General features: G+C 39.4%; 1 protein-coding gene across 4 annotated transcripts in view; it reads right to left on the minus strand.

The window, feature by feature from the left end:
• Bnc2 (basonuclin zinc finger protein 2) overlaps positions 1-23,494 on the minus strand; it is a 405,775-nt gene that overhangs the window by 262,389 nt on the left and 119,892 nt on the right. For all 4 annotated transcript variants that reach the window (XM_015994929.3, XM_076564461.1, XM_076564460.1 and 1 more), the window contains one exon: positions 18,299-18,499. In XM_015994929.3, coding sequence (XP_015850415.2) covers positions 18,299-18,499 — 201 coding nt within the window. The remainder of the gene's footprint in view (positions 1-18,298; positions 18,500-23,494) is intronic.

Consider the following 23,494-nt stretch of genomic DNA (forward strand, 5'->3'; position numbering starts at 1 on the left):
AAAGTATGAGAGTGAGAGGGGGGGGTGGAAGAGTCAGGAGGGAGGCTGAAGTAAAAAGGGATGGCTGTGGGAGACAGGAGGTACTGAAGCCCCGACACTACAGCAGAACGGGCAGCTGGCCGAAGATGCTAATTCAGCGCTTTAACAAATCAATGCCACTTGAAAAGTACAATGAGAGCCCTCACTGGGTGGATGTCAGGGGACAGAGAAAATGCATTCTCAAGTATTTCACATTAAGAGGGAATAATGTGTTAATTTATAACTCTTCACCCTATACACTTGGATTATCTATCTGTGTCAGCTATTTGACTTCTTAAATTTATCAAAAACACACGCAAAGGGAGGCAGATTCTGCTTTCACCAACGGGAAACAGGAGGTTTAGGAAAGCCGGTTCTGGGTACGCTGCTCTCCCTCCCCTGTTTTGGCTCCAGTCTTGGTGAGGACTGCAGGGAGGAGTGGGAGGAGTGATCTTCCTGAAGGAAGATCAAGGGAGGGGGGGAGGAAACCCGTGGTCCAGTTCCTAAAGCCACCAAAGCCTGTGGTTGATTGCATTAGGTGCCATCCGTCAAAAGTGACACGGGAGAGGGGAATAACTTGAATCAGCAGCCTGGGCTGCCATCATCAGAATTTACCTTACGGAAACTTACTTATGTCTCTCAGCACACCCAGAGGAAGGGAAGCTGCTGACAAAAGAGACTGTAATTAAACAGTGCTCTTCAGTCCAGCAGAATCCCTTGGGTGGAGCTTATCAAAATGGGACGTGAAGGGAGCACCAAGCATATCCTATTTGGCTAGTTTTGAAACAGGGAGGAGAGAACTTACCTGGAGGAGCCTTTTATTTCTTAAGGAAAAATTACTCTATGGAACACTGAATTCATGAGATGCTTTCCTATACTATATATATATATGTGTGTGTGTATGTATGTGTGTGTATGTATGTATGTGTGTGTATGTATGTATGTGTGTGTATGTATGTATGTATTTGTATATAGCAGTATATTTGTATACAGCAGTAATTCCTGCTGTCTAAATCTATGTGTTATCTGACTTACCTTTTCAAGGTATAATAAGCATTATCAGTATGCAAAGGCAAGACTGTTTACAATTTTACAATAAATGGAAATGGGTACATTTCAAGAAAGTGTTTTAAGATCCTATCTTGAAAGCTATGAAGGGAAAAGTGTTTCTACATGTTTTCACAAAGTGGCCAGGTTGTAACTGCTTTGACTTTGAAGATTTCTTATACTACACCCAGCAGCATGTGAAGCTATAGGGTATTTTTATTTGCTATTGTACAACTGCAACAGAAACAGACTTTCTTTTATTTTGAGGACATTCATATGTAAATGAATGCTGATGAATGGAAATGAGATGCTGCACATGATGGACAACCTTCAGCATTTAGTTGAAAAAAAGGGAAATTATCTCACTCACGGAAGCTGGACTCTTTTTCCCTTCTACAACTGGGCACAGAAATGAAATGAAAGACAAGGATGGACCTTCCACCAACTTCTATTGGCGAAATACCATCTCCTCATGTCAGAAAACAAACACCTTTCCAGTTCCGCATCTCTCCTATGACAATATCACACAGTTAACTTTTAAATGAATATTGACTAGACACTAAAATAATGAGCAAAAATATCCAAAATAATATAGTTATTTGATAAATGTTTATTTACTTCAAAGGAGATAAGTAATGAGAAATTTCCTGATTCAAGACCACAGCGTGTACTATTTTCTTTTTCACAAAAATCTTAAGAGAGAAATGCTACTATTCTTGACAGTTCATATGTAGTGAGGAAGTATCAGATACATGTGTGCTTTTCTGGAACCACTGTATCCATGGAGTAAGATTAGTACAATCCCCAGTTTGGGTTGATGTGTGTGTGTGTGTGTGTGTGTGTGTGTGTGTGTGTGTGTGTGTGTGTGTGTTTTGCATCAATTACCATTCCTGTCTGTCCATCCAAGCTACTACCACATACCTATCTAGTCTTATCATTACAGTGCCATTAATCCCCTGCTCCTCCTCTTCCCCTCCCCCAAGGCAGGCACTCACCTAAGGGGTTAAAAGGCTTCCGTACATTTGTGACTTGTCAGTGACACATAATACCCAGGTCCTTCATGCAATCAACTTTTACTTGACATGCCTTTGCTCATCACAGGACCCACATTACTACTGGGAAAATGAAGAAAAACCTAAATTAACACTTGACATTCAATATGGTCAAGTCCTTAATTGGCTGGGCTTCCTGAGAAAGCAATTTTCTATTCCCCAAACTGTGCGCGTGTCATGTGTGGAGTGCAGCTCTTGGCCATCACTGCTGTCCCTCGCTCCCTCTAATGAGAGCAGATGAATTAGTGCTACGTGACACGATTTGAGCAGGGCTTCCTCCTCTGCCCCTCCCCCCCCCATCTTTCTCTCATACCAGTGACAGCTGTGTGGCAAGAGGAAGAAAGAGAAATGCAGGAGAAAAAAAAATCCTGTAAAAGATGATCATTTTTTTAAAAACGAACCTTAAATGTCTTGTTGAATCTGAAACTAACAGGGTCATTTAATTGTGGAGGTGGGGAATGGACTGTTACAAAGATCAGGGGAATTATCTGGATATGGTTGATTTGGGTTGTATTAAGCATGTTTTTTCCCCCCATTCCAGGCTAGTTGCAGTATTAGATTGCACTGGTCTAATTAAAATGGAATTTACATCCACTTAAAACGTTTTTTTAGAGGTCTGGAGAATGGGTCAATGAGGAAAAAAAATGAAGTAATTATTCATGTAAGCACGCATACATATAGAAAACTTCCCTCAACATAAACTCTACCACTATATCTTGTTTTCAAATATTATCCAGTGTCAGAATTCAGTGCTGGGCATTCTATTTGAAATATTTTGCTTTCATGCCATTTACTGTTGAATGACAGCAACAAAGAAGTATTTGATCACAGATTTTGTTCCATTATTTTGGAGAGGGAAATATACTCCACTTGTGTTATGTGTGTCTAGCTCCACAAGAAACAAGTAAACAGAAGCAGGAAAGGAGGGCAGTGCAGAATCTATTCTCGTCCAAGATTCAGAAGGGTCAGTTAAGGGGTTTCCCTGAGTGTCCACTTCCTCGTTTTGACACCACAGTAACTTTAAATGCCTAAATGGCTTACTCAATGTGAAGAGAACAAACGGAACCAGGGAATGGAAGACTACTTGGCTAATCAAACATTTGAGAAAGTAATTAGTCTCCAATGCATGCATATGTGAAAATAATTAATGGGTGTCACAGGTACCTCAGCGCTTTAGATCTTTACCCATTTATTTTAGATGAGAGCCAAGGTAGAGATGGTATCTGCGGACCACAAAATCAGTTAAAGCATTCAAACCAAAGCTACTTCAAGTGCAGTCCCCTCCTTAAGCAGAGTGACCATGGAGCTGTTCTTTTACAATTCTGGTTATAATTTAAGTAGCATTTCAGTGAGAAATTGTTCAATTTAACGACATGAAAAGATGGACAGTACTTACTTAGGTACTATGTGTGAAATTAAAATCTAATACCAAAAAATGTAATTTCTCCATTTGGTATATGTGAGGAATAATATCAAAAATAACACTTCTTAATCGCCTCCCCCCCCCCCCCGCCTCCATTACGAAAGACAAACCCTGGAAGAAGCCTGAATTTTATATTTTCGGTTGTGAGCCTAGCCTTTAACAGCTGAGCCATCTCTCCAGCCCTAAAAGCCTGAATTTTAAAAATCAGAATTTCCAGACAAAATAGATGAGAATAATTTAAAAGTATTTTCACAAAAGCAAAACAGCACACTAGAAACATGGTGTGCATAAATCATCCATCCTGTGGGCAAAGTACTGATGTTTTAATATCATTAAGATCCCTTCAAAAATGCACTCGAGACAGTTTGTGAATGGGCATTCTATCAGGTGTCTAAAAGAACTGAACAATAGTTTAGTATTCTGGGAAAGCCATACGATCTAATATATCCAGCCAACTGCTATAGTAGCATTATCATCGCTCAGCATCGAATGGCGATGTATTCTGCCAATAGCTTTAGGTGACCTTTGCAATGCTGACTAGTCCGTCAAGTTCCATCTCTGAGACACAAGGCACAGACAGGAACAGTTTATTAACTTGGGTAGGAACTGAAAACCAGGAGGTTCCAAAAGGGAGTGTACTTTTACCACCCAGAAAACAGAGACCTCCTTTCCCTGAGAAGAGAAGGCTGAGTAGTCACATGGGCTTCCTCTTGCCATTAGCCTTTTATACATCAACCCAACATTAACAACTTTACATGTTCCTTTCCACCCCAGCTACCTTTTGTAAAATCCCAAGAGGGGTGGAGTGGGCGGGGGTGGATAGTAGTATTTCAAAGAAATGAATTCTAGGATCAAGAGCTGAAGCAAAAAACTGTTGGTATTGTCTCGGAACTTTAAACCAATTATGACCTGTGCTACTTCATTCACGCGTAGTGACCAACTACTACTAAAAGGATCTGTCTACAGAATTCAAATGGACAGCAACAATGGGTCAAAAGCAAAAAGGACTCTGTAAGGAACTGAGAAGTTTCAAGTGTCACCCGGAGATAATCAGCCACGAAAAGACACAGTTTGATTCAAAAAAGTAACCTGTGACTATGGCAAAGCGACATGCTTAAACTTGAAGTTCTCTTAGGGATGAGCAAGCTTTGAAGCTCATAATAAACCCGAAATGGCTCTGTGGAATGTTAAGTCTTAATGCAGAAGGTTGGTGCCACTGTCATGCCTACATAAGAGAAGTATGTCATCTTGGAAATAGCTGCATAAGCAGCTCCAGGGTCTCAGAACAGAAAGGTTACCCTTTCGTTGTACACATTTCATGGAGAATTCTACTCTGAACTCAAAGAGGAAGCTGCTGTGTATATTCCACCTGGTTAACACAGCGGAAACAACACTACACCTTTCTCCAAAAATATAAACATGGCAGAGAGAGAAAGGATGGCTTTAAAAAGCCTGACACAGAATGACAAACTATCTATCCAACATGCAACATACATGTGATTTTATAAAACCCTGTAGTAGCGAAAGGGCTTTGTTATTCTATGTTCCAATTGTTCCATCCTGTACTGCTCTCCCCTTGTATCAAAGTTCTTCCCTCCCCTTGCATTAAAGATATTTAATCTAATTCCCAGTTGAAAGGTTTCCAAAAGTGTTAGTCACAGCTGTGTTGATGTTGAACTTCATGAGCACAGCATCCCACCCTCTCTCCAACACACAGGCAGATGCCTACTACAAGCTGCATCTACTTTTGACTTGAGATATTTGACTTACTAGAAGACTAGTGAGTGTTAATATCTCGTCTTTGCTCCAATCCATGTCTTTCCTGCAGTATGGGAAGCAAGTCAAGAGCTTACTGTGTTTCCTACAGAGAAGGTTTGCTTCTGGTAGGTTTCTGACACTTGTCCATAGACAGTAATCAACAAGACCCAGGGTAGAACCCTAGGCACACCTAGGTCCGATTTGCAGATCACCTTAACAAGACGCTCTTGTTTCTTGTTCCCACGAAAATCAATAACAGGATGACCTTCAATTTGAAAACCAAACCAATTAATTACCTGTTCTGTTGAAAATGTTGATATTTGATTTGCCTGGAGAATTTCAATTATGAGTAAATTATTTCTTTTAAAAAGCCCCTTCAAAAACTATAGACTGACATTGAAAACCTCATCTTATACAATATAAATGATGTTTTCTTGAAGCAGGGATAGAATATTGGCCTTTCACAAATTAGTAAGGGGAAGTTTTCCCCTTGTGGTCCATCTCCTCCTCGTGACATCACAATCAATTGAACTGGTAAATTATAGCAATCCCACAAAGATTCAGGGCCAAGAATCCACTGCTCAAAGGTGAGATGAAAAGCTCTTCCAGTTGATTCAGCTTTTCATCTCTATCAGTTACTGACACAAATCATAGGATTGTCGTCGTAATCCAGACATTTTCTTTTTCTAACTCTAAATTTCTTATATCCCTACTTATATTTAAATAACTATACCATTCTTATTCTGTCCATGAATTTGGTTGTTCTCTGAATATGGATCATAAGGAAAAGACTATACATCAAAATAACTAGAAGCAGAAATATATTTACTAAACTTACTTGTTATAATTGCAGGGAAAAACTCAACTCAATTCATCCCAGTGGGGAATTCCCATGATGAATGATCACGTGCAATGAAACTATTATCTTCATCCATTAAAATATTATCTAAAACAGAGGTTTCTATCTGGCAGCCAGTGGCTGAATATAGCCTGCAGATGAGTTTTGTTTGGACCACACAGTTCTTAAAATATTTTAATATGTTGCCAAGATTTCAAATCAGGAGATTTCATATAAAAATTGCACTTCTGGCTTCTCATTAAAGAAAAAATTGGGTGATCTGGCAAGCAGGGGGCCTGCTTTCTCACCTGGTAACAATTCTCTGGACCCCAGAACTACCACCTCAGTGGTTAGGAGATGAGCTTTCTGGTCTACCACAGACCCGCCAGACCCACTCTACAAGCATAATTTTCATGACCTCCATGTGGGCATCTTAGGTAACTGTTGATCTTTGAACTTTTGTAACTATTCCAGAAAAGTTTGTAGAATTGTTGCAAAAAAAGGCAAGTTCAAAAAAGATATTTAAATATATGTGTGTGTGCATACTTATATATTTCATAGATTTATACTGTGAATGAAAATGGATAGCAAATTTTCTTCCAAATGTAGTTATTCCAGTTAAATGTAACTGTGAAGCAAAGGAAACTCAATTTCATAATTTAAAGCAAAAATCTAAGTGAACAGTTTCAAATTGATAACCTAGTCTTATACAGTGATGCATCAGACCTTTACATGGGTTTCCAATCAACTCCATTCTTCCCTGCATCCCAGAAAGGATGCTCATAGACAGCTACTCAGCTCTATATGAATTCTGATCCTCCACATGTTAACACTTTCATACTTCCTTGCTAAAACTATCATGTACTTAAGTGAAAAATGGACCCTAATAGTGTATATCTTTAAGGTACATTTTAAAAGTCAACATTTAAGATGCATAAATACCACAACAAATATTCATATTTACTGGCCCCATTTGTATGGCAACATTTGACATTTATACTTATAGAGTCATTACTGAGGGTTCAGATGAACCAAAAAGTCATGACATATTTGTTTAAAAATGACTATTACTTAAAAGCAAATGTCTATGACAAAGTCACCATGCATTTCTTTCCTTTGGGTTTTTTTTTTTTTTAACTGAAAGCAAGTACAAAAAGTTTATTTACAGTTCATAACTTCCAATCAACTACAGCATCTCAGCATCTAAACCTATTAGTGAATTTTACAAATTAAAATTCCCTACTTATCATTTTTTTCAATCATAGTAAAAACAGGTTATCTCTAATTAATTACTGTAGTCAAGAAAGACTTGGATCTCCAAACAGACTTTATTGAGTAGACTATTACCAGTCATGTATCAAATTATCAAAATAAGATTTAGATCAACTATAGGATACTGTTTTATAATCATGCTTCACCACTAGCCCATATATTTGAAAGATTACTTTTTAAATGAGATGTTTCTTTTCTTTGAGAAAGGTTTTTCTTTCAGTTTTCCTTAATGAAAGAAATCCTCGAGCATAGGCTAAATATAATTTACAATCAGACTTTAATCACCAAATTTTCTTTATTCTGAGTAACTTCAACAGCTTGTAACAGTTCAAAAAAATCATAATGATCACACTGAATTCCTTAACTCCTAGGTGAATAGGAAAATAGAAAATATGCTAAGTCTGGGCACCATGAATGTAGTTTTAGCTGATGCCCAAATGGCACTGATGCATTCCTGATGGGAAACATTCTTCCTTAATTTCTATTATGCTTGAGATTTGAGCAATTAGAAACAGACACCTGGAACTCACTTATTAATTTATCTCTTCCCTCCCCTTTTATACTTCTTTCCACATGATTTCTTAAGATGCTTCTTCAAATTGATTCTCTTATATAAAAGGCCTTGAACCAGTGCTTACCATTTTCTTCTTTAAAACATCTCACTACAGTGTAAGACTGACCCTGTTTCATTTCTTAAGTCTATGCCTTCATTTTTGTAAGTATATACCTTTAATAATTAGTGTTTAACAGTAGAAAATTAAACTAATAATTCTAGAAAAACATTTTTTTTCTTTTCTTTCTATGCCATTCCAAAATACTTTTAAAAAGAAAAGACAATTCTTCCCATTGATGACCAAAGCATTTAGCTACCCTTCAGGGTCACAGAACACATCATGACTACACATACAATGTCTCAATCTTGCTGGATTTCTATAATGTACTGTTTTCAAAGATGAAAAATAAACATAGAACAATGAATGTTTAATTTTATTCAATCTTTATTTAGAGAGAGAAAAATACTGCTCTCCTTTAACTCCCTTTTCCCCTATTGGTCACTAATTCCTGCAGGGCAGGCTCTGGTTAGGGTCACTGGGATGTTCTGCAGATCAGGAGTGCAGGGCACGCAGGCACGAGAGCAGCAGGTTATCAGAGTCTTCTGAGGCCAGGAGCCGTTGCTTTACTAAGAAATTGTATAGAGTAGCTATTTACCCAAAGTCAGAGCAGCCAACTTCTCGCTTTCAACAAAAGAGTGTTTTTAATATAATGAACATCCAGGCTTCTCTGGTCATGAAGAACCTGGAATATATTATACATGCGTGAATGTGGCCGGGATGTAGTGTATGGGATGTGCTTCCTATCAACAGATTAACACTTCATTTTCATTACTCTAATCTCACCACAGGCTGTGAACACTCTCTTTTTCTTATTTGAACAACAATGGTGCATGAAAAACCAAGCTGACAGGCAGGCTGGGTTCATTAAATGCACAAGGCCTTTATTCCCATAACACATCTCACCTGTATGAAGCCAGGGTTCTGGTTTCCAGGCTGCTACTGAAACAAGCCCTCCCAGATGTTGGACTTTCGATGCTTCCTATCCCCCTTCTTGCATAACTTATAATAAAAAATCACAAATAAAGCAAAAATGAAAAAGAACCTCTTCCCCATCTCGTACTCTTCAGCACCTAATAGCACTGGCAACGTATCTTAAGATTCACTCACTCCCATGATTACTTGCCAAAGGTATTCAGGAGAACAAGGCAAAGTGGCTGCTAAGGGAAAAAACAAGAAGAAATCACAGGTGTGAGTTCATTTCTCAACCCAGTATCTCGTCCTTAATTTAATTTTTACTTGGAATTTAAAACTTAAAAACCTGACAACTGCTTCCAGAAAACTACAGTTCTCTACTTGCTGAAAATGGCAATTCACAACATAAGAAACAATCACACTATTTCTCAATGACACTGAACTTCATTTAAAAATCTAAGCTCACATCTCTGAGGTAAGGCTCTATGTTCATCCATAACACGGGAAGGGGCAAAAAGCTATGCATAGGGACACTCTTCCTGGGGTGGGGACGCTTGTTTGGGGTGGTCTGTCCATATGTGCACTCATATACTCCTTGCAGCTAATAATAAACATACCCTCAAATAAATCATTTAAATGTCTTCAACCAGACACTCCAACAGGCCTACACTGTCTGTGTGTCTACACATCACATATAAATGCACAATTGCATGGAGCTATAAGCTTTGTAACATTTTCTATAGAAAAACAATAAGACTTGTCCCCAAAGTCCAGAGCAGGACTTGGGTTTCAGTTCTATCTGGTACTCTAATCTTTATATATAAAAAAGAAAGGACAAAGTAAAAACAATATCACACATTGTCCTAGTAACCTAGCTGAGGCTGAATTGGGTTTGACATGAGGTCAAGAATCATCATGCTTGCAAGCATTCTCTCTGAGGGGATACTCTCGTGAATATGCTCAGCATACAATGTCACAGTATCTTACAAGGCAGCAACCCTGATCCACTGCCCTCTGGCACTGGGAGAAGGCACATCTTTAGGCAGTTTTCTTTGCTCATGCCTGATTAAGTGTCCCAAACAACCATCCTAATGACGTAAGTCAATGATAGCTTCCTTGCTTTTAATTGTCATGGAAGGAGAGAAAAAAAAAACATTATTAAAACTCTGCTAATGGAGGTTCTCATTTTAATATTAGTTTTGTTATTATGTTAAGCCAGCTGAAAGTAATTATTTTTGTCAGGTAAAATACTCATTATCCTCAAGTTTTTCTTTTCAAGCCCCCCATTCAGACACTATGATCATCAAACGTAAATCCTAAAGAACTGTCTAGAGAACCAATAGCCACCGGAAGGCACCTTAATAAAGGTGAAAAATCCGTGACAGCCACACACAAGCACAGCAGGTAAACGCTGGGAGCCGTAGTTTTCCAGTTTACAAAAGTGGTTTTAATCTTGTGGTTTTTAACAACCTCTATGCCACTTCAAGACAATGAGTTAAATTTATGAAATGCAAAACAGTGATAAATGTGTACAACACATGTTTTAAATATCTGTTTCATAATATCATGTTTCCACTGGCTGGGTTATCATTTCAATTGTTCCTTTCCATGTCTTAGCTCTTATTAGCTGCAGTTTACATCGGTCACATCTTTCACTGGTGGCCCTGTTCTTTCTACCTTTTCCTACTTCTAAGAAAATATCCCTTTGTGGTATTAAGTCCAAGTATATAAAATGATAGATCTAAGAATACTCTCAGAAGAAAAGTAAGCGAAGTCTCTTTGTCGCAATCTTTCTCACACAAGTGAAGGATCAGACTGTGTATCTATCAGCAGAGCCTCTGAGCAACAAGTCCTAGGTCCCTGTCCTCACCATCCATATGCCAGGATGGCACCAAATTCCTGAACTTCTGTCAGAATGACAGATTAGCTGCTATTTTCAAGCACAGTTTAATTCCTTCCCATTAAGGAGAAGAGCAGAAAACTTAGGAAGTTATTTTATGAATAAGAGAAATGCGAGGGAAAAGGGAATAAAGTCAGGAATAAATTAAGTCTATGAGAAAGGAAACAGGAAGTAAGAACAAACTAACCTTGTACTTAGGCCATTAAGTAAATGTCTATCAGCCAAACAGGAACAAGATTTATAACTCAACACCCCTCTCTGACACACAAACCCTAAAGACAGTAGCAAAACAACATTATAATTCCAAAGGACTGGGTAAGTAAGATGTCAGATGTGCTCAAGGGAGTCAGTGGTTTCAATGAGTAACTTCCTACAGTCCAACATTATTCTTCCTTTACAGAGAGAAATGAGAAACTGATGGGCTTAATTAAAGAAAAACAAAAGGATATTATATTGTTGTTAAAGGATCAATTCTTTTTCTTAATTAGAATGATGATTAATAAGCTGAGAATTTGATTTCTGAACTCGCCAGTTTGAGTAATGCATTGTTTTCCTGTAGTATTCCCATTAAGGGAAGCTCTGAAGACAGACGGAGACAGCGCTCTCTCATCTCTGCACTCTGTGGCACAGAAAGATGTGTGCTGTGTCCCAACAAGATGACACTGCTCTCTGTCCTCACCCAAGGCAACTCCAGTCATAAATGCTTCACTGGAGGGTTAAATGTACACTGTAAAATCTGTGAGGCTTCCTACAGGGAAGGTACAAATTAAAGAAGAATCAATACTTTTATTTTTTTCTTCCTAGTCTCTAAACTTGCTTTTGAGCCTGGGGACGGAGAGGCTGTACAGTTCGGGCTCAGAGGGAAATGTGGGCTGGAGCCACAGCCCCACGCTTCATCTTGGTGATGTCACAGGCACACAGTCCTTCTCCTTCCCGGGGTAATTTGTTCCATTCTATTTGCTGTGTGTCTTTACTAGTTTCTCTTCTACAGGAAACTCCTTCTGCACCTTATTTTGTTTGTACAACGGTATCTCAAAGCTATTGTTCCTACTCTGCCCCTCTTTCTTTATTTTTCTTAAGCTTCTTGGAAGCCAAAGTTCCTCGAGAGGGTATTTGAGCCCCTCTGCCTCTGCTTCCCAGGTGCTTCAGTGGATGGGAGGCACCTAGCAAAATGTGGACGCCAGCTGCTCTTCTGGAAATAAGAGTGGCATCAGCTTTGGCAGATGTGGGTGACATCAATCATTCCCTCCAACCCCAAACACTCCTCTGGCCAAAGCTTAGAGAACAGTGGTTAGTGATCAGCAAATGTGTATCATGAAAGGCTCAAGCGGATCTGCACATGGAGCAGAATTCATGCTTCTACACACATCACACCAGGCTCCAACCTTCCAAGGAAAGAACCCCTGGGACCATTATACTCCATGTTCTTTCAACAACAAAAGGTGAATTCTAGAGAAAATGACTTTCACTGAAAAAGGTGTCCCACGGTTCACTGTTTTCCCTCTGGCCACAAGTTCTCTCACTAAACTCTGGGGGGAAAGGAGTTAGCCCCTAAAACAATCTAAACACTGTAGTTTACTTAGAAATACAGGATAAAGAGCAATCCAATTTCTTCTCCTTATACTTTTTGATATATATTCTAGTCCATGTTACCAAGTTAGCTGTACACAAGCATTACCTACACGTGCCTATAAAGAAATATGCTCTCAAAGCCTTGAAGACTGACCACAGCAATGTCCACTATGTCTCCCTTTAAGTAAGTATGTGCAATGTATAAGGTAGGGAAGAAGAAATACTAGGATTTTTGTTTTTCACTGAAGTCTATGACGCCATCTCACTATCTGTAACGGACTGTTCCTTTGGAATCAGCTCTTTGTGTCACAGCGACCTGGCAAACTTGAATGCTTTCACTATCACTGGAATCCTTGCAATCCTGCCTTGGCTGGGACCCATTCACTTTTGCCCCAACTTCCCAGAGATGCCTTGCTCAGCACCTAATATGTAAAGGAGGAATTGTCATGGTCTTATCCCTGACACAGGAGTAGGAAGCTGTGCTACAGTGGAAGGCTAACTCTGTCCTGTTGCACGAATCAATTTCTATAAAGCTATGTCCACTTGTATCTATCAGTGAATATAAAGATACACTTAGAAATATAAATGCTAAAAATGCCCACTAGTGTAGACATTCATTCTTTTTACAGACTTAGTGTTCAACTGCTGTTACTTGACTCACCTTAGAAAAAAACGGGCTTTACAAATGATATGCTACTTGTTTACAGATAACAGAAAGTTGAAATAAATAATTTCACAATTATCCTCAACTATGCTCCAATTCATTTTAATTGATGCATGTTGGAAATAAGCTTTCAATTTGTGAAGGAGTTAATATGTCTACATACACATCTGAAAATATATTTGTGCATGCTCTGTTACAGTAACACATACATGGACTATCGTATGTACATGGCCTCCTACATTCCCATTTCATTGCACACTACCCAGCTCCTGTTCAGTGAAGCCTGCATGCTAACACAAACTTGGAAGTCAAGGCTGAAACACAGGTACCTGCATCTTTGCTACCATTTCCAGTTCAATACTAGTCTAACAATTATCCAAATATTCCTACTTGTATGCTATAGTATTAAAATGAATGTCAATGGTTACATTTCAATATGTACCTATTACTGAAATTTCAAAATAAAGCACATCACCTCAAATTAGAGGAGGGGCTGAAACAGCAAGCAGCATGCAAATTCAACAAGCTAGAACTACCTGCCACCCAATACAAACACTTATGTTAGCAGAAGGGCAATTTTCAACAATTTAATCCTTTTTAAGTAGGACATAATAATCCAAACACACCAACTAGAAGAAGGAAAAGTTAAAAAGGAAGAAATAGAAAATAGAGAGGGTAACCTAGGGATGGGTTCTGCCTGGTAATGAGAGCCATTTTCAAAGACCATTAACTATCAACTGCTTTACTCATGACTCTGATTAAATAAAACTATTCATTCTATGTTAAAAAGGGTGTCTATTTTTTGAGGGAGAAGCTTTAGAATAAAAATATATTGCATGGCCTATAAAGAAGAACCAAGCCACAAGATAAAATTTAGACATCTGACTTTGCAAGACATACTGTATATGACTCTTTAAAATTGTTGGTGACTAAATGTTCAAATTATTTTTGGAGGGTTGGGAAGACAGGAAGAGAAAAAAAATCATCGTTTTCATTTTAAATACAAATCCTATGACTGACACTGTGTCCTGATGAATTGGAAGTAGTAAAGGACTACTAGAAGAAAAGTTCTTATAGAGCACGCTTGTAAATGGGTTCAAGAATGCTATTATGTATTTCTTATATATTTTTAACTCATTTCTCAGAAAAGTGCTAGGTTTCATATGAGTCAAAAAGTTTACTCTGCCCTATCTCTGGTGAGCAGATGGTCTGGTATTAATGTAAATCGCTGATTTAATTTTTAGCTTTCTCGATTTTGTCCCTCACCTATCTAGGAGATGATTTCTCTGGTGATAACTAACACATCATGCTAATGAGAGAATCTAATGCACAATAGAAAAATGTCACTACTAATAATATCTGCATGAAGTTAAATAAAGCAACTGTAAGAGAATGTCAGACAGTTGTTCTTTAATAAGACACAGTTTCACAATGAAATTATGTTGTTAATTTTGTTACATCATTGGGTGAATCCTAAATTACTACATAATGATGCACAGAGCCATTTATAATTCTAACTTAGTATTTCACTCTACTCTGAAAAGAGACCTTACTAAGGGATCTGCATTTTATTTGAAACAGGTTAAGTATACCTCAGCAATAATAAAAGGCACAAGCACCTTTGCTAATACGTGACAAAAATGCACTATCACTATTTACCTGCACAGTGTCATGTCTTAAAAAGATTTCCAATAAATCAAACTATACCCTTTCTTGGGGCAAGTTATAAGAATTTTATTTGCTACTTTCTGAAATACACAAATATCTATAAAACATGTAGAAAAATAGTATTGCAAGGTCTGATTAAAAAAAAATCCAAAAACAAGCTCCTTTCTCTGCTACCACACGCTCCCCCCCTTCCTTTTTAACAATACCTTATCAATCTATACTGAGCAAAATAAGGTTTGGGCTACAGGAGATAAGGAAAAAGTGGAAATGGTTTTTGGATATTATCGATTTGTAACTGATCAAACTGAATCCAGAACTCTCAGTTACAAAAGTCAAGTTACACCTTTTAAGGTTCTCAAATACCTTTCTACAAGAAAATATTCTTTTTCTAAAAAAAAAATTATATTTCAATGTTAGAGAAAAATTGTAAGATAGGGAAATGAAGTCCAGAAGCCATATCTAAAGCTTTAAGGGAAACACATTTAATTCCACCACGTCTGAGTTTCTGGACCATTAAATCATTTGTTAATATTAGACAGAAGGTAAAATTCACATTTAAGGACATCTAACTTCATTCAGGTGAGATACAAGGTAAAGACTGTTCCAACTACCTTCCTAGCTCACCTTTAGAAGATACAGCTCTAGATTATTAAACTTCAGTGTTCATCAGACATTCCCAAACTACGTTTTCTACAGCTAAACACCATATGTGGTGAGCTCGCCACAGCTCAGTCTTGACACACCTCACACAGACTCCACTAGTCAGTCTCGTCCAATGCTCAACAAAGTAGTCAATGAAATATTAGTTGTTATCCTTTATTTACTTCATGAGCTAAATTTTTAGTTAGACACTAAAATAATCATCTAACCCCCCCTTTTTTGTCCTAAAAATTAGATATATAGAATTCTGCATACCTGATTAAACTGGAAAAAACTTTTATCTTTAGCAAAAGCTGGCTTATGTGGGTATTGAAACTATTATCTTTCAAAATTGTTGGCATTAAGAGATAGCATTTCAGGAAGTGTTTTACATAACACACATGCACACGCACACACACGCACGTGTACACACACACACACGCACACACACACACACACACATTGAACCAGCACTGCTGAAGAACTATACATAAGGGAAACAAACATTAAATACGCACAGCATAGACTTTTATATTTAGACAATTTGAATTTAAGCTTACATAATGTTGAAAAAGAAAAACACATACACACATGTGAACTCATACCCCTTTTTACATGACTTCCAAAATGCACAGAAGGTAAATATTAACCATGAAAGCAAATGGAAGACTTTGTATCACCAACTACATCAAAACAACAACAAAAATAATAAACCACAGATAGTTTGATCACAATATTTTTTAAAATTGTGATTTTCAGCCTTTGCTATAGTATTCTATTTAATAGGCATCATTAAGCATAAATCCCTTCCCTATATATTTATTCTCCTCACAGTCACTGACATTCACTATACACATGCATTCATACAGGTACACACAAAACAGATTTCTCTATCACCCCCCAAACAGCTGCACAGAAACCACCATGATAGGCTGGTTATATAAACTCTAGGAGCAATTTAAATTATTTTCATAATTCTGACCTATTTTTCATGTAATTTGCTTTTTTAAAAAATCTTAAATGTTTTTCACCACTTAAAGTCTCCTTAGATGCAAATTTACCTGGAAATGGGCTAGTGCTAAAGAAGCTATCTAACACCATCTATGTGGTTCAATAGCCATTTATCAATTGATCACTATCTGTTTTATTAACCCTTTTTTCACTAGAGGGAAAAACCTAAAGCAATCTAACCTTTCAAGGCATGCATACACACTCCACTAACTTAAGCAAAACCCGATGGTGATTTCTAAATTTAAAAGTGGGGCATACTTTATTAGGTTCTAAGGTTAGTGAAAACACAAGACAGCCACCCAGACAGAAGTGCTTCAGAAAAACACCTCGCCAAGCACTCTGCAAGGACAAGGAGCATCTCTGTTAGACAAGGAAGGAACTTTTCATTCGAAAGAATGGGACTGCACATAAAGAGTTGCTTACTGGGTTTATGTTGATTGCATTTAAATCTCAGCTTACTGTATCAGCAGTTATCAGGGTCCCTCTACAGGATGTCAAAATACACCTTACTCAAATACATTTCTCCTATGTAAAACTGGTTGATAAAACAGTTTACCAATTAAATGTTACAAGAGCCCGGCTCTATTCACCGTCTTTGGCAAATGTTATTTCTAAACTTGTGACAGTTTACAGCCTTGCAAATGGTTTTCTTCACTTCATTACCAAACATTTTAAAATCTACCCCAAAGTATTCAATTTCCGGGAACTCTTACATACAAAAGAGGGCTATTAAAAAAGCTGTTGCAGTATTTTTTAAACGAGTGGGGCAATAACCAATCTTTAAACAACCGCCATCTATTTAACAACTCAGTGTATTTGTCAGTACTACTCTGGTGCTGCGTGGATAATAAACTAACTCTTGCTTTGTATGGGTTTGGTGTAGGCTTCTGAAAAGCAAGACGTGTCTAGGAGGGAGGCACCAGGGAACTTCCCTCCCTCACTTGAGCACAGTCCAAAAGGAAAGTTTCTGGGTTGTTTCCCCTTCGCTTCCTCTTACCCTCGCTCCCCCGCGGAGCCACAGAGCCAGCAATTGTGCAAGAGGAGCCCGGCGCGCCGGGCGCGAATCACCGAGCGCTTGGTACGGGCGGCCGCGGGTGATTAATTATCCGTCCGCTGGCCTGGCGCTCACCGGGAGGCTCTCCCGGCAGGGCAGACACCGAGCTGCCGGCAGGGCTGCGGCTGAGCGAGGAGCAGGAGCAGCTCCGGGAGGACGCCGGGGCCGTGCCGAGTGTGAGTGCACCGCGGCGGGCGGCGGGCGGGTGGCGAGCCGAGCGGGCTGCACCGCGCGCGGCCGGCCGGGGGAGCGCGGGGAGAGCGCAGCCACCGAGAGAGCCGGCACCGAGGCCGCCAGCAAGCAGGAGCGCAGCCTGCCGCCCGCCCGCCCGCCCGCCCGCCCTTCGGGCTGACCCGGCCGGCAGGGAAGCCTGCACAGCCTTGCTCAGGTCTGAGTCCAGCTGCTCTCTGCACCAGAAGTCAGACCCGCTGCTGCGAGGGGCCCGCGTTTTATGACTGTTCAGCCGCAAGACCGACTTCTCGAGACGGCAGACACTTTGACCAAGTCTTGCACTCAGTCAGAAAGATACACTGGTTGAGTAGTGGCTTTTCCCCTTTTTAACGGGAAACAAAGAAATAAATTAAGGATTCGCCGGACCCAGGCTGCACACTGTGAAACTTTGCAACAAATGCCTTTTCTTTCTCTAACTTCAATGTCCTTTCCCCTGATTTCCTTAAGGAGCCCTTAGGGAAGCCATGAAGTAACAGTGCACATTCCAGGAACACAGTTGTGGGGAAAAAAATAGGTATTTTTTTTAATTTCTAAAACATTTAGAAAGAAAAGTAGTAAGGAGAAAAGGGCACATAACAACTCGATGTTTCTTTTTTTAAAAAAAAAAAAAATGAAAGTAACTTACCTGTTGGGACATTCTGAACAGGAGGTTAGTATCAGTATTCGGCCATGTCCCCATGAACCCTGGTTCAGCGGCAGTCGTTCTGGTTCCGAACTGCATGGAGTTGTCAGTACAGGAGTCTCTTAAAGTCAAGTCTCTTGCCCTCTTTGGCTCTCTGTCTCTCTGTGTGTCTCTTTCTCTCACATCCACTTCTGCCTCTTCTGACTGAAAAGTGAAGGTGGATTTTTTGAGCTTCTTGGCAGCCAGTAGCAGGAGTATAGTGTAGTTAAGAAGCTGGCTGAACTGTGCATTTCATTTGGGAAGGGGGAGATCTGGGGGAGGGAGGGGGTCAGAGCTGCCTTCGCACCTTCTGCACAGATATCCCTATCATTTATGCATAGATTGTGACTCCCCGAGCTTGCCTTGGCTCGGTTTAACAGCTGCCTGTCTGTCAGGTGTGCGGGCAGCACTGGAGACCCAACCATCAGCTTCAAGCCCTCAGCCACCGCATGTCATTGGATAGCAGAGCTAGGAGTCAACTGCACTGTTCCACGGCCAGACACCAAATGACACCCTGCACCAACCTCTCTCCAGACACACAGACAGATACATACTCCTGCACACTCCAAGCAATGCCAAGCTCACTGTCCACAAGGCCAGGGAAAGCCAGGGCCCTTCCCTGGGAATTTTTTTTTCCCCAACAATGCTTTCTGCTCTAACATGTTATATCCAGCATAAGTCTTTGCTTTAACACTTGTAAAACTGTGATGCTTAAATATTTTTAATTACAATGGAAGCAAGGAGTCATCTTGAGGGGAACATAAAGTTTGCTCGGTTGTTGTTGAAATAGCTGCTACAAGTCACACAGTACACGATGAGCTATTTATAACCACATATAAGCTCACAGAGAAAATCATGTACAGAGATTTGACCTTATATTCTAAAGGGTGAGCAAGTGAACCTACCAGTTAAGCATGGAAGATGTACAATAAACATATGCAAAAATAAATATGTATCACTTAATATCGAGCACCCCAGGCCACTAACTACCAGACTGAAGGTTCAGTAAGGAGAAGCTGAATGCAAAAGAGAAAAATGAATACATTTTTTTAAAAACTCACAAGCAGAATACATTCCTTTGTTAAAGTTCTCAGGTAAAGCATCTACAGCATCCTTTTAAATCATAAAAAAAGGAGAAAGAGGAAGGGAAAAAAAAACCTGTCCTATTTCAGGCAAAAAGTAATGCATATAAAAACTTCATTTTTTTCATTTAGGATCTCTATGGAAAATTCTATGTTTCCCTGCCTGATGAAATATAACCTTGATAGCAAGTCATATTTTTAATTAAACTAGTTTTAGAATAAAACATCTATTTACTAGATAATATTTAATCTACCTTATTTATGGAAAAGCAGAACTGAACAAAACCCACTGTACATAAACACTGGAACTTCAAAATGGAAAGCTAAATTCATGCCATCTCATAAAAGTAGTCAGCAGGAAAAAGCCATCCTTCCTAAACTTAAAATGTAAGGACCATTAATCTTCAGCCACTTACAAACACTGAGGACAAATGTACCACTCTGCTTGCTCCTTCTTAACTAAAGAATAACAATAAACCTTCCTCTCAGAAACAACAAAAGGAACAGAAAAGCGCTTCAATGGCAGCCCTGTGTCATTAGTGGACAATGAGGAAAGATGAGAAAACGTACACTGTGTTGACACAAATGTGCCTTCCCTTCTAGAACTGACATCTCCTGAAAGCTTTTCTGTTAAACTTCCCTCCAGTTCACCACCATTAAGCACAAAAAAGTCTCAAAAGAAGCAAATTCAATATCTGAAAGGAAACAAACAAGCAACCAAAGAATTGTTGCCTTAAAATATATTAAGTCCACCTGTGGTCAATAAAAATATTCTTTTGCAGGGGAGGGCGGGAAAAGCCCCTATGAGTCAATTGTCAATGGTGACTGTACCTTTCCTGCTATTACCCACTTAACTCCCTCTAAAATTTGCTAGCCTCTTGATTTCTGAAGTGGCACTCAGTGCCTCAGTCAAGCTGCCTGCTCAGCTCCTGACCTTCCCACTAATGGCTGTTATTTGTGGGAGGCTTAAGGACACTGTCAATAGCAAGCTTCCTCCTCGCTCCACTCAAGCACTGTTGTATCGCTCTGCCTGCCTGCGTGGTCTCTCTCGCCTCTCCTGCTCTCTCCCTCTCTCCCAGTGCTTTCCCCCACTTCCTCACTCTCCCTCTTCTTATTTTTCCAGCCCCCACCCCTTTTCTCTCAGTTCTGAGATCCTCTTCTTTCCCACGAATCCCACCCACCCACCATGCACACACACACACACACACACACACACACACACACACACACACACACACCACAAAAATCAACTGGCATGCAGCAGCAAGCACCTGCAGTAATAGACTCTTTTATTAAAACTGTTATTCTGCAAGACTTGAAATTCCCCATGGACCGGGCCATGTCAAAGCCGATATAATTAACTAGAGGCTCAGCAACGGATCAATTACCAGACAAGCAAGTGATAGTGAAATCAATGAAAGATCATCAGCCACATTATCAGTGTTGCAACTCATTAGGGCAAAACTGAGAAATGTGCTCAACTCGAGCCCAAGCAAGGTGGCATTACAAAACAAAGGGCTAATTTGGAGACCCTGCTGTGAACAATCTGTAACAGAATTAGCCTTTTTTCCCCCTAAACTGCACAGCTCCATAACTAAATGTGACAGACTGAGAGAAGCAGTTTATTAAGACACCAACCCCAAGTTTATTTAGTTCATAAACTCTCTCCTAGAAAATCAATACAGTCTGTACAGGGTTATTAGGCTGACTAGCTAATACATCCAAATCCGGTCTGCCCAGGCAGCAGTCCTCGGACAAAATGCTACCCAGAGGATGCAGACTGCAAGGTCTAACTGAACAGGTCTGCAGCATAACTATTACCTCAAGATTCCTGCATAGCCACGCCTTAAAAACACCAGGATAGCCTTGTCAGATTTAAAAGGAAAATCACAACAATCACTACATGGTACTGTACCTGCTAGATGGATTCTGTCAAGCAGAATCTTAACTAGTTCCTAAGACCAGCTAAAAAAGAGTGAAAGTTCTGTTATACTAACAAGAACCCAGAGTTAACCATAGATAAACATGTTAAAATGCAGCACAAAATGAGAACGTGTGTTATGCTTTGTAAATTTAAGTTTCTGTCATTCTTTTTTTAATAAGTTTTAGAAAATAAAAATCTGACCCTTCTAGAAAGTCCCAAAATATATTATGAGAACTTGCCATTCATTTCCACAGGGCAAGTATAGATTCCTTGATCTCATATTTATCTTGTAGCCAGTGAGAGACTTGAATCATTTTAAAGACACAGGTCCCAAACAAACAAACAACAAAACCAAGGTGCTAAGATACCTTCTAAGGTTTTCCATTGGCTCTATAGATTACAGAGTAACTCTCTGGAATAATTTGTATCCAAGTTATTTACAGCGAGGCACATTTTCACAATGACTGCTTTCTTTTTCCCTGATTCTAAGTCATGTACTTCAGGTTAAGGGATCACAAGCATGAAAGGTCACATGACTCTGCTCACATTTGCTGAGAGTGAGAGGTGGGCTGTGTAAACTCCACAGAGCACCAACTAGTTTTCAAGCCCCTGAAGAATGTGTAGGACTAGGAATAGCTCATACCACCACACAGCGACAATACCCAAACACAAGACTCTGAAATGCATTTTACAGTGGTAACGTAAGACCAGGAGACTGAACAAGGTTAGGGGAAACAGCATTGGAAAGGATGGTGATGTTTGAACATTAAAAATGTTCAAAGGGGGAAAAAAACACCCTGCACTATCAATATGCCTTCAGTACAGTCAACTGCCTTCAAGATTCTAAATCTTAAACCTTAATTAAAAAAAAATACGTAAAATTCAGTTTATATATGCTACAACTAAACATTTGTTCCTAGAATTTTTGGCTGGTCCAGCCTTATCAAATATTCCATAAGTCACGTTTCTAAGTAATATTTTAAAAATTCAAGCATATATACTAAACCTGTACTATGTATCAGTAATTTGGATAGTAATTAAAAGTTGTAATTACAGAAAATTCTTACTTTTTAAAACCTTTTTGTACATAGCTACACACTGTGCAAGTGCCCTCAATGAGATCCAATTAGTTCACAAAGAATTTGCATTTCAGTGAGTGGGGGCTAACCAGACCACAGGGAGGCCAAGTGCAATTCCACCAGCCCAGTAAGACAGTGTGTTCTTTCCTGATAGCTCTGGAAGCAATGATTCCCACAAGTGGCTGCTTAAAATGTTACTATCTTTTCAATATTTAGGCAGTGAGGTAAATTCTGGCCTTTCCTTCTATTTCCTCCAAAACTACATGTTGATGTAAAAGTTACTGAAGTCCACAGTTACTGAAGGACCATATCAAAGAATGCTGGTTTGCATGTGCTTCTGGAATAGACTATAGTTTGGTGTGTGTGTGTGCGTGCGTGCGTGAGTGCGTGCGTGCGTGCGTGCGTGCGTGCGTGCGTGCGTGTGTGTTTTAAAAGAGAAATCATATATATATATATATATATATATATATATATATATATATATATATAAGACAATGTCTCACTATGTAGCCTGGGCTTGCCTGGAACTCACTATATAGACCAGGCTGACTTCAAGAGATCCACCAGCATCTGCCTCCCCAGTGCTAGGATTAAAGGTGTGCTCCACCATGCCCAGCTTTACTTTTCTTCTTAATATTTAGTTTCTTTGACTCACTGGTTTCTTAAAGCCCCTCTGTGGCTGGGAACAGAGAAGCTATGTAAAGGATAGCACTCTGTGCTAAGGCTCTCATGCCCTGAGAAAACACTTGGGGGCTTTCCCCCCCTAGCTGTGACTACAACAATGTAAATCCTGAGCAAATATAAAATAAATGTATGGTGTATGTACACAATTTAAGAAGCATCCCCAAGACTTCCGATGGCTTATAGAGCAATACCTGTGATTCCCTGGGTTCAGTTCAGCAGCTGTTAGCAGACTCTAATCTGTAATGACAGTATACTGGCCTTTGCTCTTCTTTTATTCACTATTCATTTCCAAAGCTTGGTTAAGTACAGAGCTGGGTTAAAGATCAGTGGTTTTTCATGTGACACACGCTGGTATTCATCTAATGGCTTGTCAAGACAAAACTGTCCCTGT

Source organism: Peromyscus maniculatus, chromosome 2 (assembly GCF_049852395.1).
Source record: "Peromyscus maniculatus bairdii isolate BWxNUB_F1_BW_parent chromosome 2, HU_Pman_BW_mat_3.1, whole genome shotgun sequence".
NCBI classification, from domain to species: domain Eukaryota; kingdom Metazoa; phylum Chordata; class Mammalia; order Rodentia; family Cricetidae; genus Peromyscus; species Peromyscus maniculatus.